We start from the raw sequence: 16,107 nt of genomic DNA, 5'->3' as shown, positions 1-16,107 counted from the left end.
GAAAATTCTACACATCAACAACATATGGGGTACCATTTGGAGAACAGATGGCAGCTTGAGGACATATGTCTGAATTCTCACTACCCCACCCCTCAATTCTGACAAAAATGACCTAGGAAATATAAAACTAAGGAAAATCTTGCAGAGAAGTGAGACTTGAATGCAGCAAACTTAGGAAATTTTTATTTAGAAAAATACCAGATTGGATCCATGTAAAGGAGGATCCCCGGATTGACTTTAAAAATTAATATACTTTATTTTTTAGAACATTTTAGATTTAGAGAAGAAATAAAGCAGATAGTACAGAGAGGTCCCACCCCCTACCCCCCACTTTTCGCTATTATTAACATCCTTGTTTAGTGTGGTTCATTGGTTAAAACTGATGAACCAATATCAATACATTATTACTAAAGTTTTACACGAAGCTTTATTCTTTGTGTTGTATAATTCTATGGGTTTTTGACAAATGCATAATGTCGTGTATCCACCATTCATACAGAAAAATTTCACTATTCTAAAAATCCTCTGTGCTTTACCTATTCAATCCTTCCAAATCCCTAGCAACCACTGATCTTTTTACTGTCTTCATCGTTTCCCTTTTCCAGAACGTCATATAGTTGTAATCTTACTCATGTTGCCTTTTCAGACTGACTTCTTTAACTTAGCAAAATGCATGTAAGATTCCTCTGTGACTTTTCCTGGCTACATAGCTAATGTTGTTTTATTGCTGAATAATATTCCATGACATGGAAGTACCAAAGTTCTTTTTTTTTTGTTCTTTGTTTTTGTTTTTTTTTTAATCCATTCAGATTTTGAGGAACATCCTGCTTCTAATTTTTGACAATTCTGAATAAAATTACTATAAACATTCTTGTGCAAGTTTTTGTGTAAATGTAAGTTGTCAGCTCAATTGGGTATATACCTAGGAGCATAATTGCTATATTGTATGATAAGAGTATGTTCAATTTTATAAGAAACTGCCAAAATATCTTCCAAAATGGCTGTACCATTTTGCACTCCTACAAACAGCATTAGCATTTCACATCATCAGTTTTTTTGGATTGTAGTCATTCTAATAGGTATGTTAGTGCTATCTCATTGTTGTTCCAATTTGCAATTCCCTAATGCCATATAATGGTGAGCTTCTTTTCATATGCTTGTTTGTTATCTTTCTATCTTCTTTGGAAAAGTGTCTGTTCAGATCTTTTGCTCATTTTTAAGTGGGTTGAATTTTAAGAGATCCTTGTATATTTTGGATAAAAATCTTTTATCAGGTATGTGTTTTGCAAACATTTTTTCCCATTCTGTGCCTTGTCTTTTCTGTCTCTTAACAGTGTCTTATGCAGAGAAGTTTTACATTTTCATAAAGTTCAACTTTTCATTTTTTTCTTTTATGGATTGTGCTTTTGATGTTATATCTAAAAAGTCATTGAGAAACCCAAAGTCCCTGATTCTCTCCTATGTTATCTTCTAGTAGTTTTATAGCTATGTATATTTCATTCAAGCCTATGATCCATACTGAGTTAGTTTTTGTGAAAGGTGTGAGTCAGATCATCATTATTATTATTTTATGTGGATACCAATGACTCCAGCAGTATTTCTTGGAGAGGCTATCTTTTCTCCATTGAATTATCTTTGCTCCTTTGTCAAAGATCAGTTGACTTTTGGTGTGCATTTCTTTCTGGGTCTCTATTCAGTTCCACTGATCTATTTGTTGATTCTTTTGCCAATATGCTGTCTTGATTCAGCTGTAGCTTTATAGTAAGTCTGGAAATCAGATATCACTCTTCCAACTGTGTTCTTCTTCAGTATTGTATTGGCTATTCTGTGTTTTTTGCCTGTCCACATAAACTTTAGGGTTTGTCTATATCTATAAAATAACTTGGTGGGATTTTGATTGGGATTGCTTTGAATTTATAAGTTGCTTTGAGCAGAATTGACATTTTAACAATAGTGCATCTTCCTATCTGTGAACATAGAATATCTATCTATTTATTTAGATATTCTTTGATTTCTTTCAATGAAGTTTTCTTCATACTGATCTTGCACATATTTTGCTAGGTTTATACCTAAGTCTTTCATATTTTTCATGCTAACATAAATGGTTATTGCATTTTTAATTTTAAATTCAAATTGTTCATTGCTAGAATATAAAAGCACAATTGTATTCTTCAACCTCGTTATTTTTATTTTCACTTAATAAGCCCACAGATTTTCTGTGTTTTGTTTTGTTTTGGTTTTTCTGTCTATTCTTTCTGATTGTCTACATAGATAAGCTTGTCATCTGTGAACAAAGATATTTCATCTTTCCCAATCTGTATACATTTTATTTCCTTGTTTTGTCCTGTTGAGTTAGTTGGGACTTCCAGTATGATGCTGAATAAGAGTAGTGAGAGGGAATATCCTTGCCTTGTTCCCAATCTTAGGAAAGAAGCATTCAGTCTCTCACCATTAAGTATGAGGTTAGCGGTAGCTTTTTGTAGATGTTCTTTACCAAGTTGGGGAAATTTCTCTTTATGAAAAGTTTACTGAGACTTTTTAACATAAATGGATATTGGATTTTATCAAATGTTTTTTCTGTATCTATTGAAATGATCATATAAATTTTCTTCTTTACATTTTTGATTTAATGGATTACTTTGATTTTTGAATGTTGAATCAGCCTTGCATACCTGGAATGAATTCCACTTGGTCATGGTATGTAATTTTTTTAATAAGTATTTTGGTTCAACTTACTAATATTTGTTGATAGTTTTTGGATCTATGTTCATGAGAGATATTGGTCTATAGTTTTCCTTTCCTGTAATGCCTTTGTCTGGTTTTGGTGTTAGGATAATGTTGGACGCACAGAATGACTTAGGAAATGTTCCCTTTGCTTCTATGTTTTAGAAAAATTAGAAACTTATTAGTAGGGGCATCTGGGTGCCACAGTAGGTTATGCATTTTCCTTTGGCTCAGGTCATGATCCTGAGTTCCTAGGATTGAGCCCCACATCAGGCTTTCTGCTCAGCAGGGAGTCTGCTTCTCTCTCTCTCCCTTTGCCCCTCCTCCCCCCCATTCATGTGCTCTCTCACTCTCTCTCTCATAAATAAGTAAAATCTGAAAAAAAAGAAACTTACTAGTATAATTTCTTCTTAAGTATTTGGTAGAATTCACCAGTAAACCCATCTGGGCCTGGTGCTTTCTTTCTTAGATTATGAATTATTAATTCAATCTGTTTAATAGATATAGGTCTATTCAGATCATCTATTTTTCCTTGTGTGAGTTTTGTCAGATTGTGTCTTTCAAGGATTTGGTCCATTTCAAGTAAGTTATCAAACTTGTAGGAATATAGTTCATAATATCCCTTTATTATTCATTTAATATCCATGGGATCAGTAGTAATGACCCCTCTTTCATTTCTGATATTAGTAATTTGTGTCATCCCTCTTCTTTTCTTGTTTAGCCTGTCAAGAAGTTTATCAGTTTTATTATTTCTTTGAAGAACCAGTTTACAGTTTCATTGATTTTCACTAATGAATTACTGTTTTCATTTTAGTGATTTGTTCTAATTTTTATCATTTAAGACATTCTGCTTGCTTTAGGTTTACATTGGTCTGCTTTCTCTAGTTTCCTAAGGTGGAAGGTTAGATTATTAATTTTAAATCTTTTTTATTTTCTAATACAAGAATTTAAATGCTATGTTTCTTCAAAAGCACTGTTTTTAATGTCCTACAAATTATGATAAATTATTTTTTCATTTTTTTCTTTGACCCACCTGTTACTTAGAAATGTGTTGTTTAATCTCCAAAAACACTGAGATTGGCCAGCTAGCCTTCTGTTATACATTTTTAGTTTAATTCTAGTTTGGTCTGAGAGCATAATTTGTGCTATTTCTACTCTTTTACATTGTTAAGGTGTGTTTTATGGTCCAGTATGTAATTTCTCTTGGTGAATGTTCTCTGTGAATTTGATAAGAATAAGTGTTCTGCTTTGTTGGATGAAGTGTTGTATAAATGCCAATTAGGTCAATTTGATTGATAGTTTAGTTTACTTCAACTGATAGCTATTTAGTTCAACCATATCCCCGCTTCTAACACTAAGTACTGGCATAATTTATTTCTCAGCAATTACTAGAATAAGTAATTGATAATGTTTATCTAAAAGGAAGCAAAATTTTTAATAAGAAATTAAAATAAGTTTTAAAAAATTACCCCTGAGAAAATATCAGTTCCAGATAGTAATCAGGGCTCTTTCACATCGACTAAACTTTCAAGATTATGTTCAGATCACAAAAGATTTTTAATTTTAACTATTCTCTACCCATTTTCTGAAGATGGAGTCACTCCATTTTCAAGGTCTGAAAATGATAGAACAAATGAAAATCATAGATTGAATATAGATGCAAAGATTCTATAAAAATCTACTAACAAATGGAATCTTGTAGGAGAAGGTTTTCCAAAATTGCATTGTGCATCTATAAAACTACAATAATTTAGACCTGGAGTATGGGCATAAGAATAGAAATATATTAATGGAAAATAATTTTAAGAGCTCAGAAACAGCACATCAATCCTAACACCAGTTATAAAACAGTTCATTCTTTCTATACTTAGTTGATGTGCCTTAATCCATATTATGTACATATATGAGGTATTAATAATACAGTATATATATATATGGTACATATGTAATATTTTACACCATATATTTTATATATATGTATATATATTTGCATTTATAATTTTTACATCAAAGCATATTCAACAGGCAAAGTGTAAATGTCTTTAATCTAAAAATAGATATTAACAATAACTGAGAAAAAACAAGTATCCCAGATATAAAAAAAAATTGAAAAAGGATAATAGGCAATTTAAAGAAGAAGAAATTCAAATGCCAGTAGATATTTTTAAAAGTCCAATTTAGGTGGTAATACAAGAAATACAAGTTAAAACAACCAGAGACAATACCTATTTTCTAACAATCTGTCAACCTTTCTCAAAAAGAACAGTAGCCAGTGTTGTGTTAGTTTGAGGGGGGGGAAAGGCAAAAAAAAAAAAAAGAATTGACAAATTTCCTGGAGATTGTTTAGACAGTGCTATATATGCTCTGAATGTTTGTATCCCACCAAAATTCACATGTTGGAATCCTAATGCCCAATGTGATGGTGTTAGGAGGTGAGGCCTTTGGGAGGTGATTAAGTTATGAGAGTGGAGCCCTCATGAATGAGATTAGTGCCCTTATAAAAGAGGCCTGACAGAGCTCCCCAGCTCCTTCTGCCATGGGAGGGTATAATTTGAAGTCTACAACCTGGAAGAAGGCCCTCCGTCTGACAATTTCTGGCATACTGTTCTGGAATTTCCAGCCTCCAGAACTGTGAGAAATAAATGTTTGTTGTTTCTAAGCCACCTACTCTGTGATATTTTTGTTACAGTAGCCTGAATGGACCAAGACAGCCAGAATAGGTCAAAGGCCTTCACATTGACCCCAAAATTTTACTTAATGTTTGAAATGTGAACATTTATATTCTTACTAATGTTATTTTTGTTTTATTTATATATTTATTATTTTAGCGAAAAACAAAATAAAAAATCTTACAAATTATTGTCCTTCCAACTAGAAGAAAGCGAGCAGTTTGCTGTGTAGAAGTGCTGGGTTCTATATCACTTTCCTTATGAAGAATCCAAGACCTAGTTTTGGTGTCAGTTTGTCTCATCATGTTTGTAAGGTGCGACATACCTGCAAATAGTGGACCACTCGGCAAACGAGATCAGGTGCCAGAAAGTCTCCAGGGAATTGCTAAATGATGTCTGTCAAGATGTTAATCAGACCTGTGAAAGAGTCTAACAAAAACACACAAGTGGTTAATTTTAGTATCTTTCGAATTTCCAGGCTTGCCACAGTAGAAATGAATTCCTGGGGAGATTTTTTTTTTCCCCCCTGATTTATCAGGTGATCATTAAGGAAAAGTAAGCCAAGGCAGGAGTCCATTGACTTTTATTATTGGAGCTTGTTACCAGTCAGATAGAGCCACCTTGGAAGGATTTTGGTAATGACTAAAATGATTTTGGTAATCATACAGTTGACATTTTAAGTCACAGAAGAGGAATTTTAAGGGGGTTTAGATCCCTATCCAAACAAGGACTGTTTGAGGATCAATAAGGGCAAAATTGAGAAAAGGAAAATATTTATCTTCAAGAAATCCCTCAAAATCCCCCCTTTTTGTATCGTTATTTTACAATGTGGACCTCTTGTTACCTCTCTACCATCAACAACTTCCCTCCACCCCCACTCCAGTTTCCTTTTCTTTCTTCACCTTTCCCCTTTCAATATCTGTCCCTGGAAAAAGTCAAGTGCATGATCTATCAGTTTAATCAAGTTAGTTGGTTAAACTACAGAGGAACTGAGGCCAAGATTCAAGACCAAGGTCAGAGACTTTATGCTCCTGTGGTTATATTTACTCATTTCTATAGTTACAGATTGTAAGCTGTGCAGATGTCTACATCAGAAATGGTAAAATATACTATATGTCTTGAAGCTCCCTCTCACCCTTCCATGACCGGTATCACTAATTGATCATGTGATTCAGAATCTTTCTCAAAACAGTGCTGGAGGGATTCTCTGCTGATTGTTGGATAGGGCTGGGACTTAAAACAGGAAAAATAAGAATTCATTGACTTAGGGTCACTTTCTTAGAACATGGGATATAACACTCTGTCAAGGACCCAAGAGACAAGGCAAACTCATTGATAGGGTGGCTCTTAGAAGTCTGGAGGAAGTGTTGGTCCTTCCTAGGCAAGGAAATGGCTGAGTTGCCCTGACAGACAGTGGAAAAAAAGAATAAAAAGACCAAAGGAAGTGGGCATGTTGTAATGGATATATTATGTGAAGCCAGAAGACCCACCAGGGAATTATATTCCATGGAAGGGCTCAGAAGACACATCATTCATGAAGAATGTACTGGTGAGAGGAACACCAGCATTACAAAGAAGCTCAGGGGTGGCTTCCTACTGTAAGCCAGAGTGGATGGTAGGAGAGGTGGTCATAGAGCCAGGTCTTGTAGAACTATAGTAAGTATACACTGTAATAGTTCTCCTAGTCCTTCCCCAAAGGGACCTACGGTCATTTATTTGAGTGACAGTACACTGGGGAAAGAAGAATATACAGACATTTTGAGGACTATTAGACACAGGGTCTATGTTGACATGATACTTGGCTACCTGAAATGTCATTATGGCCCCACTACAAGAGTGGAATCTTATGGGACCAGGTAACAAATAGAATTCTAGTTGAAGTAGAATGGTTCGCTAGATCTGCAGACCTTTCATTATTTATTTCCCCAGTCCCTGGGTATTTAATTTGTATTGACATACTCGGCAGTTGGAATAACTCCATATTGGGCTCCTCATAATAGTGGCAGACAGTAAGACTACTCATTTGCACAACATGATGAATTACCCCTTATCATGGTCAATCTAGCTATTGTTGTATTTGACTGTCTTGGAATTACCAACAATGGAGACCAACACTGAGCCCCAATATAACACTATTCCTTAAGACCAACTCGCTACCTTGTGAAAAGTTGACTGCATTGGGTTCCTTCAATACTGCAAAGGCCAGCTGTCCATCTTCCCAGTGTATACCTATTCTGGGTATGAGCTTGCCTTCCCTGACCTCTGAGTTGTAGTCAACACCATTCACCAATCTCCAGAGGATTTCTGATTGCTCAACTGGAATGGAATGCCACACAACATAATATCTGATCAGGAGACCCACGTCCTCGTGAAGGGGATATAGGCTTGAACCACTGATCATAGAATCCTCTGTTCATATCACATAGTGTACCACCCAGCAGCAGCTGTCTTCTTGGAGCACTGGGATGGACTACTAAAGGCACAGATAAGGGGCCAAATTAATGGCACTCTGAAAGGATGGAATGCCATCCTTCAAAATGCTGCATATGCATAAAATCAGAGCTTTCTTTATGGTGCTGTGTTCACTAATAGGAGGTAGACATACATCTGAGAACCAAGGGGTAGAGACAGGAATGGCTTCACTAGACATCACTCCCAAAGGAGCCCTGGGACACTTTGTGCACCATTCTGCTCTGCAGCCTGGAGGGCCTGGTTCCAAAAGGAAGTACAAACCTGCCAAGGGACATAGCAAGGGTCTCTTTGAACTAAAAGTGATGACTGCCACAAGGACTCCTTTGTCCAGGGACTAGCAGTCGAGAAGAGAAGTCACCACTGTGGCCAAAGTCATTGGCTGTGATCAGCAGATGGCGGTAGAGCTGGGTTATACAATGAAGAAAGAGAAGAGTATGGGTAGGACACAGGCAATTTACTTCTCAAGTTATGATTGACGGCAGTAAAGAGTGAATGGGGCTAGGGATGCTGGGCATACTGCAGCAGACCCTCAATGAAGAGTTGTGCAGATTATTCAGGCTCTCGGGTGCCCTGTCCTTCTGTGGTGGGAGGGTGATGGGGGTTGAAACTGAGTCTTTATTCTTGTCATGAAGACGTGCACCCTGGCTTCAAGCTGCACAAAGACAAAGCAAGTGGCAACTCTGTCCTGGATGACATATGAACTGTACCGTCTAATAAATTGTTCAGATCAAAATTCGAATCCTGCCTCTGTCGAGAAACACCGCTAGCTGTTATGGGAGAGGATTCTATTTCCGTGCAGCTCTACTCAGACAGAGGAGTGGGCAGAACCTCAGTCAGAAGTAAAGGGTTATGTGTTTGGCTGGATTCAGGCTTTCAGAAAGCTGAACAGCTAAACAACAAAAGAAACTTCAGTTTTGGAGTAGGCCACTCGTAATTCCATTTCCAATAGTTTATTTTTATTGCTGTGTTTCTGTTAAAGAGAAGTAAGAAGTAATGAAAACTGAAAATGACACTGTCACTTGGTTAATTACTTCTGTGGACCCTGGAGAATGAGAAGAGAAGGGAGGCCAGCATCCCGAACATGTAGGGCCTATATAGGTGCTCAAAGCATATTTATCAAATAAATTGTCACTAGGTTTGGAAAAGGCATTTATGGCTTTGTAAAAATTAAACTTTTATTTAGAGATAATTAAAGACTCATGAGAAGTTGCAGAAATAGCATAGAGTTTTCACGTACCAGTCACCCAGCTTTCCTTCTGACATGGTGACATCTTACATAACTAGAGTTGACTTTGTTGTTCAAAGGACAATTATTACTCTTAATCCAGGTTTCTGTACAACTGAGCTGGTCTTAAGGAATGTTACTAAGCAGTCATTATATCCTTGTTAATATTTTAAGTATTTAAAGTATCTTAAGATTTTTTAACCTAACCAAAAACTATGAGGTAAGTTCCCCGTTTTATAGATGGGCAACTAAGTGTGATTAGAATCTTTTCTAAGATTTTATAACAAGTTAGAGGTACAGGCAGGCTTTTAACCCAGATTTGGATGTCTGTGTCCACAGTCTTCACCACAGTACCTGTGTGTTTTCCTTTCCTTTTCTTTCCTCCCTTTCTAATTCTTGTTCTTTCTGTTCTCGTATATTCCGCAGACCAATATATAGACATGATTCTTCCTCCCATCCCCTCATTCCTTTTCTTGGCTGCCCTGATTTTTCTCTTGCCCCCCTCTATTTATAGGACCACTCCACCCATAGAATTTGCCTTTATTCCTTTAGAGAACTGTGATGGTAAGTCTTCCTTTTCTGGATCTTCGCTATAAACAGGATAAGCTCCCAGCTTAGCATAAAGACCTTCCACAATCTGACCTTGCCTACCTCTTGCCAGATACCCACGTGGCATTTTTATATTGAAGATCATAGTGATCACACATTCGTGTTTTCAGATATGCATTCCCTCTTCTTGAAATTGCCTCACTCCAGGTATCAGTCTGTTGAATTCTTATTTACCTTTGAATATCTAGCTGACATGTCCCCTTTTCCAGGAGCTTCCCTTGACCATTCACACAGTAGAGGCTACAACTAAAGGTATTTGGCCCTCCCACTCTTATGCCCGTCCGCCTCTTCCTTTTTGTGTTTCTGTAGATAACAATTAGACCACTGGCAAGCAAATGGGCACTACAACAAAAATGTCAGAGATTGGGGAAATCTTGTAGCAGTCCTGGGTAGTCAGAGAAGTGCTGAGGAGGTCAGATTTGAGGAAGGTCTTCGGAATTTTGAGTAGGGACCTGAAATCTCAGGAAGCATTTCCTGGCAGGAATTGACTGGAGGGATGAGTGGAATGGACATTGGAGTTCCTTGGATCTTCTCTTTTGTTGTACTTATTCTTTAACTAAAGAATAATCGGGAAAATCCCTAAACTTATGTTTCTCAAATCTAAGTGATTATATTAACAATTATAATGTACTCCAGTAAAATTTCTTTTTTCCCCTGGAGCTCAGTCTGAAATAAGCCCAGATCTGGGAGTAGACTATCAATGGAACTGGGCCCCAGAGTTTGTGGCTATTAAGCAAATACTGCTCTATCTGATCAGTAAAAAGCTATTTAGTTACCTAAGTAATTGAATACATTGCAAATAAACCTTTCTTAAATGGTAATTAACAGGACCTTGGGAACAAAGGGTACACTTTAAAGGCTTAATCACTTCCATGCTATTACTCCTGCTTCTTAAAATTTCTTCAGTGAGAGATCCTAGGAAGCTGCAATACTCAGAAAAACCAAAACCGGCTCACCACAGGCTTCATTGCTCCTTTGATGGTCTCTAAGAAACCTGAGTGTCGGTTCCCAGTTGGAGCATGGATATGGGTGGAGTGGGGAGAAGTCAAGAACGAGGGGACACCTGAGCTGAACCTTAAAGGGTCAGTGAGGTTGGGTTGGGGAAAAGCAGGTGAAAGACACTGATTCTAGGCAGAGATGACAGCATGAACAGAGTTATGGTATGAAACAACATCAGTTTGTGATTGTTGAAGTCTGAAGTAGGAGCTTCTAAGGGCAAGAAATGGGGCTGGGGAGACAAGAGTTGGACCTTTTAGGGTCTCATGTGCCAGTTAAAAGAGCTTGTGCTTTTTCCTGTGTACTGTGGGAGCTATTGAATGTTTATGTGTTCAAACACCTGTTTCAAATAGATTTCTTTAGTCTCCTTTAGGGGATCAATTTGGGAGGTCCAATGCTGAAATCACACTATACTTTTAGGGGAAGATGCAAAAGTATGGGAAAGAGATAAGTGGTACCTGGTGTATGTCAAATAGGAATTGGGATAGAGAGAAGGGTGCAGATTTGAGATATACTTTATAAAGTAAAATAAGGAGGACTTAGTGTTTTAAATGTGAGATACAGCGAGAAGTCCTGGCTTGGGTGTTCGTGGTAGATGGTGGTGCCTCTTGAGAAGACAGGAGGATAAGCTCATTATATTTGGGTTGTTCCCAGTTTTTGGCAATTCCAAATAAAGCTGCTATGAATATTCATGTATAAGATTGTGTGTGAATATAAGTTTTCACTTCCCTAGGGTAAATACCCAGGAGTAAGACTGTTGGGCCATAGGATGAGTATATGTTGAACTTCATGAGAAACTACCCGACAGTTTTCCAGAGTGGCTGTACCACTGTGATCCGTACAAGAATAAATGTCTGAGAGATGCATTCTCTCCTTGTCAGCACTTGGTATTGTCAATATGTTTTATTTTAGTCATTGGGCTAGGTGTGTCATGGTCTTTCATTATGGTTTCCATTTGCATTTACTTAATGGTTAGCGATGTTGTTGCTATGATCATCCGCAGCCCCTATGCTTCACATTCCTCTTTGAGTACTCTGTCAGGGTGGGAGCTGGGGTGTGGAGGGTTTTAGAGCTCCAGTCTCTACTTTCATCTGCCCCCGTGTTCCTGTTACACGGTTGCGGCTTGTTGCTCAGTGCTTGCTCAGCTGGAGGTTGGAGGGCTCTCTTTGTCCTGGCTCAGCCTTGGTCTTACATCAACCTGTGCACCAGGGCCTTGGCGTTAGGACCTTCTTGGGATCCCAATTCCTTCTCCACCATGGCACTCAAACTTCTGCCTTATATCTTTGGTGGGTCTTGTGTGGGAAACAGTTTTATGCCCTTTCCCCAGTGGTAGGTGACGTTCAATGGAATTAGTAGAGTATCTTGAGCCAGCCATTTTATGCCCCCATCCCCAAGAGTTGAGGGCTTTTTATTGGTTGTCTCCATGTCTTTCCCTGTGCTCTGGGGCAACAGTATTTGGTCCCACAGTGGCCTAAGGTGTTGAGAGAGGCGACTGAGCAGGAGGGCATGATAAACTAAACCTTCATGTATACCTCACACCATCTTGGTAACAACTCTTTAACTCTGCCATGGTAGAGCGGAAGCAGCCATAGACAACCCTTTAACTGAATGAATATAGCTGTGTCCCCATAATACTTTCTAAAAATAGGCTACAGGCTGGATTTGGACTGAGGGCTATAGCTTGTCAACCCCTGACCTACAGAATAAACTACAAATTGTGACATTTGGAGCCTTCCTGTCTACCTCTTAGGTCTGATCTTTTCTTGTCCTACTGTAAATTTGTATCATAAGAGAAACCCTTTCAACCAGCACATTAATACTGACAGCTGGTTAACTGATCAAAACGTTGGTTAAAAAAAGGAAGCACACACACAAACCCATCTTAAAACATTTTAATATAAAACATTAATGTGCATGCATTTATCATTTCTTTAATGTAGGGCCAAGACTTTTATTTGATTTTATGCATCATCTTTCTTTTGTGGGCATAAAATATATCTGTAATGCATCTTTTATGATTTCCAGTTTTGTTTTCTTTTAATTGGAGTGAGAACTTGAGATACCAGCATAGCAATTTGAGGCAGAATCTCACTGTAGGGATTTTTATAATCCTCTTTCATTCTTTTATAGTTATATTCCCTGTGCTTAATTCTATTGCTTCTTTTAGTGACTCAGAAAAAAAAAATAGTCAAATCTTTCCAAAGTATCCAACTTAATTTTCACGGAAACAACAACGCTTTAACATAGTTTATGTTAATTATATTATTTTAATAATGAGTACAACTGGCATAAACTGGTTTGGGAACAAACACCTGTGACTCATATAACCCAAGAAGTGGGAGCAGAAATGGATGACTTTTTAGGGACTATCCTGCTAGTCATGGGTGCGAGTTAGTCAGGGTGTTGGAAGGAAGAATAGAGAGTGTTGGTTAGCCCAGTAAGGCATGAAGAAGATGCAGCCAAGAGACCTTCCATGGGAATCCTATACTGTTCCTTGACCATTCTCGGCTGTTCACTCTGCCAGCCCCTTTCTTTATGTTGCTCCCTTGACTTGGGAGTTTCTTTATGCACCTCTACCTAAAGAATATCCTAACTCCTCTAGGTTTAGTTCAGGGCTACCTACTTTTTGAAACCTTTTCTGACTACTGGGATTGGCTGATTGCCTTCTCTGGACCTCTCCCTACCTTGCTATCAAAGTATCTATAACAGATTAACACATTTATGTTTTGTATTTCTCTCTAATTCTGCTATATTATGAGAGGATAAAGATTATATTTTATGCATTGTCTTGTCTTGGACCCTAACATCTTTTTACATGGTAAGAACTTGGTAACTTTCCGTGTAATGAATGACGACATTGTTACCGCTGTTGCTTGATCGGCTGCCTCAGCAGAGGGTTTCACAGAGCAGACTGAACCCCATTAACTGTCTCCTTTAGAGTAGATTGAGGTAATGATTATAGAGTCAAGATGCTGGAAGGAGGAATATGATTGGAAATTTTGATCCCCAAGCAGAATTTTTTTTTTTTGGTAAATTTTAGAATTTTTTTTTAGAGAAGGAGAGAGAGAAAGAGAGAGGGAGAGAGGGGCAGAAGGAGAGAAAGAAACTTAAGCAGGCTCCACGCCCAGCTCAGAGCCCAACACAAGGCTGGATCTCATGTCTCTGAGATCATGACCTGTGCTGAAATCAAGAGTCAGATGCTTAACTGACTGAGCCACCCAGGCGCCTCAATCCCCATGCAGATTTCTTAAAAAGTGATCTAGATTCTGAGATCTCTGCTAGATTGTAAGCTCCTGGTTAGCAGTGGCTGTGCCTTACTCATGTTTCTAGCCTTATCCCTTTTCAGGGTGTCTTGCAAGATACTCAGTGCTTGCAAGATAAAGGAGGAAATGTTATGAACTAAACAGATTTGTAAAGTCCTTGAAAATGCGAGGCCACTATTGTAAGACCCACCTCACCTAGAGAACATGATGAAGCACCATTTCTTAGATTCCTACTTGTTCTCAGCTGATGTTCATACTTTCCCATACAGAGAAGAACTATGGGAATAATGAACACTTAGCAAGCTGAGTAACTTTTCCTTGGCAAGTGAGTAGCATGTGAACATTTGTCACACTGGATAAGGGGACCACTGAATACAAACAATTTTAAGGAAGACTTTGACATTTCTGACAATGTAAGATTCTTGTAGCTTCAACTACAGTGTTATGGACGAGAGGTGCCCTGGTGTTCCTGGAGGACACTGTGGATAGCAATGTCCATGGAGAATCTCCAGGGTATACAATGTTTCCAGCTCAACTCAATGTCTTTAGTGTTGTTTGTTTTGTTTTTAAAGCAAGGGAGGTGATAATTGTTTGCCTGTGGTCGTGCATGAAAACGTTTTTGATATTGCTAAGTGTCCTTTTCTCCCCCCAACCTTTCTTTGGAACAAGATTTGAAGACTTTATGTGAAAATCTGTTTAATGATGGAACTTGCATTGCTCAACCTGATGCCAGGTAATTAAAATTATTTCTCAAAAAAGTAAGTTCTTGGGTCTCTAAGTTTTAGACTCATTTTACAACTAATATGATCCTGGCACTGTGCCCTTTGCCAAGATTAAGTACTGGCTGAGCTTAATGGCCCACTCTCCAGCTCTTTATTAATCCTGGGAAAGTGACCTGCACCTCAGTCATTACTGCTCAATTAGGTAAATAATCATCACATCCATTCTCATTAGACTACCCTCTCCACAGAAAGCTGTTTCTGAGATTTTCATTTAGTCTTAATAAGTCATAAATGCCACTAGTGTCTCCCTTTTTCCATTGGTCCACTAAACAAATAAAAATCATGTATCTAATTAAAGGAACCCAAATCCTCCTAAAACCTATTCTCTTTGCTTTGGTTGTGTGCAAAAGCCAAGAATCCCATTATATGAGGCCAACTGGCTAGCGTGGGTCATTGGTTATTGCCGGGTGGTGAAGAACTCTTATACTCAGACGTGCAAATATCAGGTTCAGCAAGAGCATATGTTTTCTTGAAGTGGGGAAAAATAAGTCATCGAGTCACTACTATTTCTCCTCCCTCACTCTGTTTTACAGGGAAATTTTTTGAGGCATGGCAATACATAATCATCATCACACAACATGAGGCTCAAACTGACTCTGAGTGTGAAAATATAAGACATGGACAACTGTCTCCTCCTTTAATGAGAGTTTGTTTTCCTAGTAAGAATGGTCTTCCATCAATGGTCTCGGATTTTTAAAAACCCAAGTGAAGGAGAGAAGAGTTCCATTTATAGTTATCCAAGAGATGAATTCTTTGAATGTCTTTTTTTTTTTTTTTTCTTCTTTGCAGTTCTTGCCCAAAGACAGCTGAGTTGTAGCAGGTTGGCATGCAAGTAGTAGATTGCAACAAGAAATAGTTGGTTCTCATTTCATCCTGCTGCAAAAAGGCACAGGCTTATACATAGGGAGGTGAGGCAGACACAGAGATAGGTTGCTCAGGTCCCTCTTGAAGAATGACCTCCCTGTCCAGCTGTGAGAAGTGTGGTTTCCTGACATCCTCTCGCTGTTAGATTCCTCAGGATCTGCCTCAGCTTCCTAGTTGAGATCACACTATTAGTAGTACAAGTCCTGCCAATGACTGAGCAAGATGCAAGTAGAAGGGTCTCGTCAGTTCCATCCAGCATGGGAATCCTATAACGAGCGAGCAGAAACTGTAAGATTGTCCTTATGTTCTGATGGGTCCTCCTGCCCAATCTTGCTTCTTCCCTTTTCTTTTCATAGATGTTACATCCCCTCCCCCATTTTTGCATGCCTTATTCTGTTTCAGCATCTGTCTCCCAAAGAACCCAACTTGCAACAGGAGGTAGGGCAGGAAGGGACACATGACCATTCATTGTCTAGGGATAGTCTTTAAAGGCTGCCTCTTTG

At 38.2% G+C, this 16,107-nt stretch overlaps 1 protein-coding gene across 1 annotated transcript in view; it reads right to left on the bottom strand.

The window, feature by feature from the left end:
- Positions 1-16,107, bottom strand: part of NPSR1 (neuropeptide S receptor 1) — a 149,143-nt gene that overhangs the window by 47,066 nt on the left and 85,970 nt on the right. The window contains 1 exon segment of the mRNA XM_036101046.2: positions 5,719-5,822. Coding sequence (XP_035956939.2) covers positions 5,719-5,822 — 104 coding nt within the window.

Source organism: Halichoerus grypus, chromosome 12, assembly GCF_964656455.1.
Source record: "Halichoerus grypus chromosome 12, mHalGry1.hap1.1, whole genome shotgun sequence".
Taxonomy (NCBI): Eukaryota; Metazoa; Chordata; class Mammalia; order Carnivora; family Phocidae; genus Halichoerus; species Halichoerus grypus.
The sequence above is the reverse complement of the archived record's forward strand: the minus strand, read 5'-3'. Positions and strand labels throughout refer to the sequence as shown.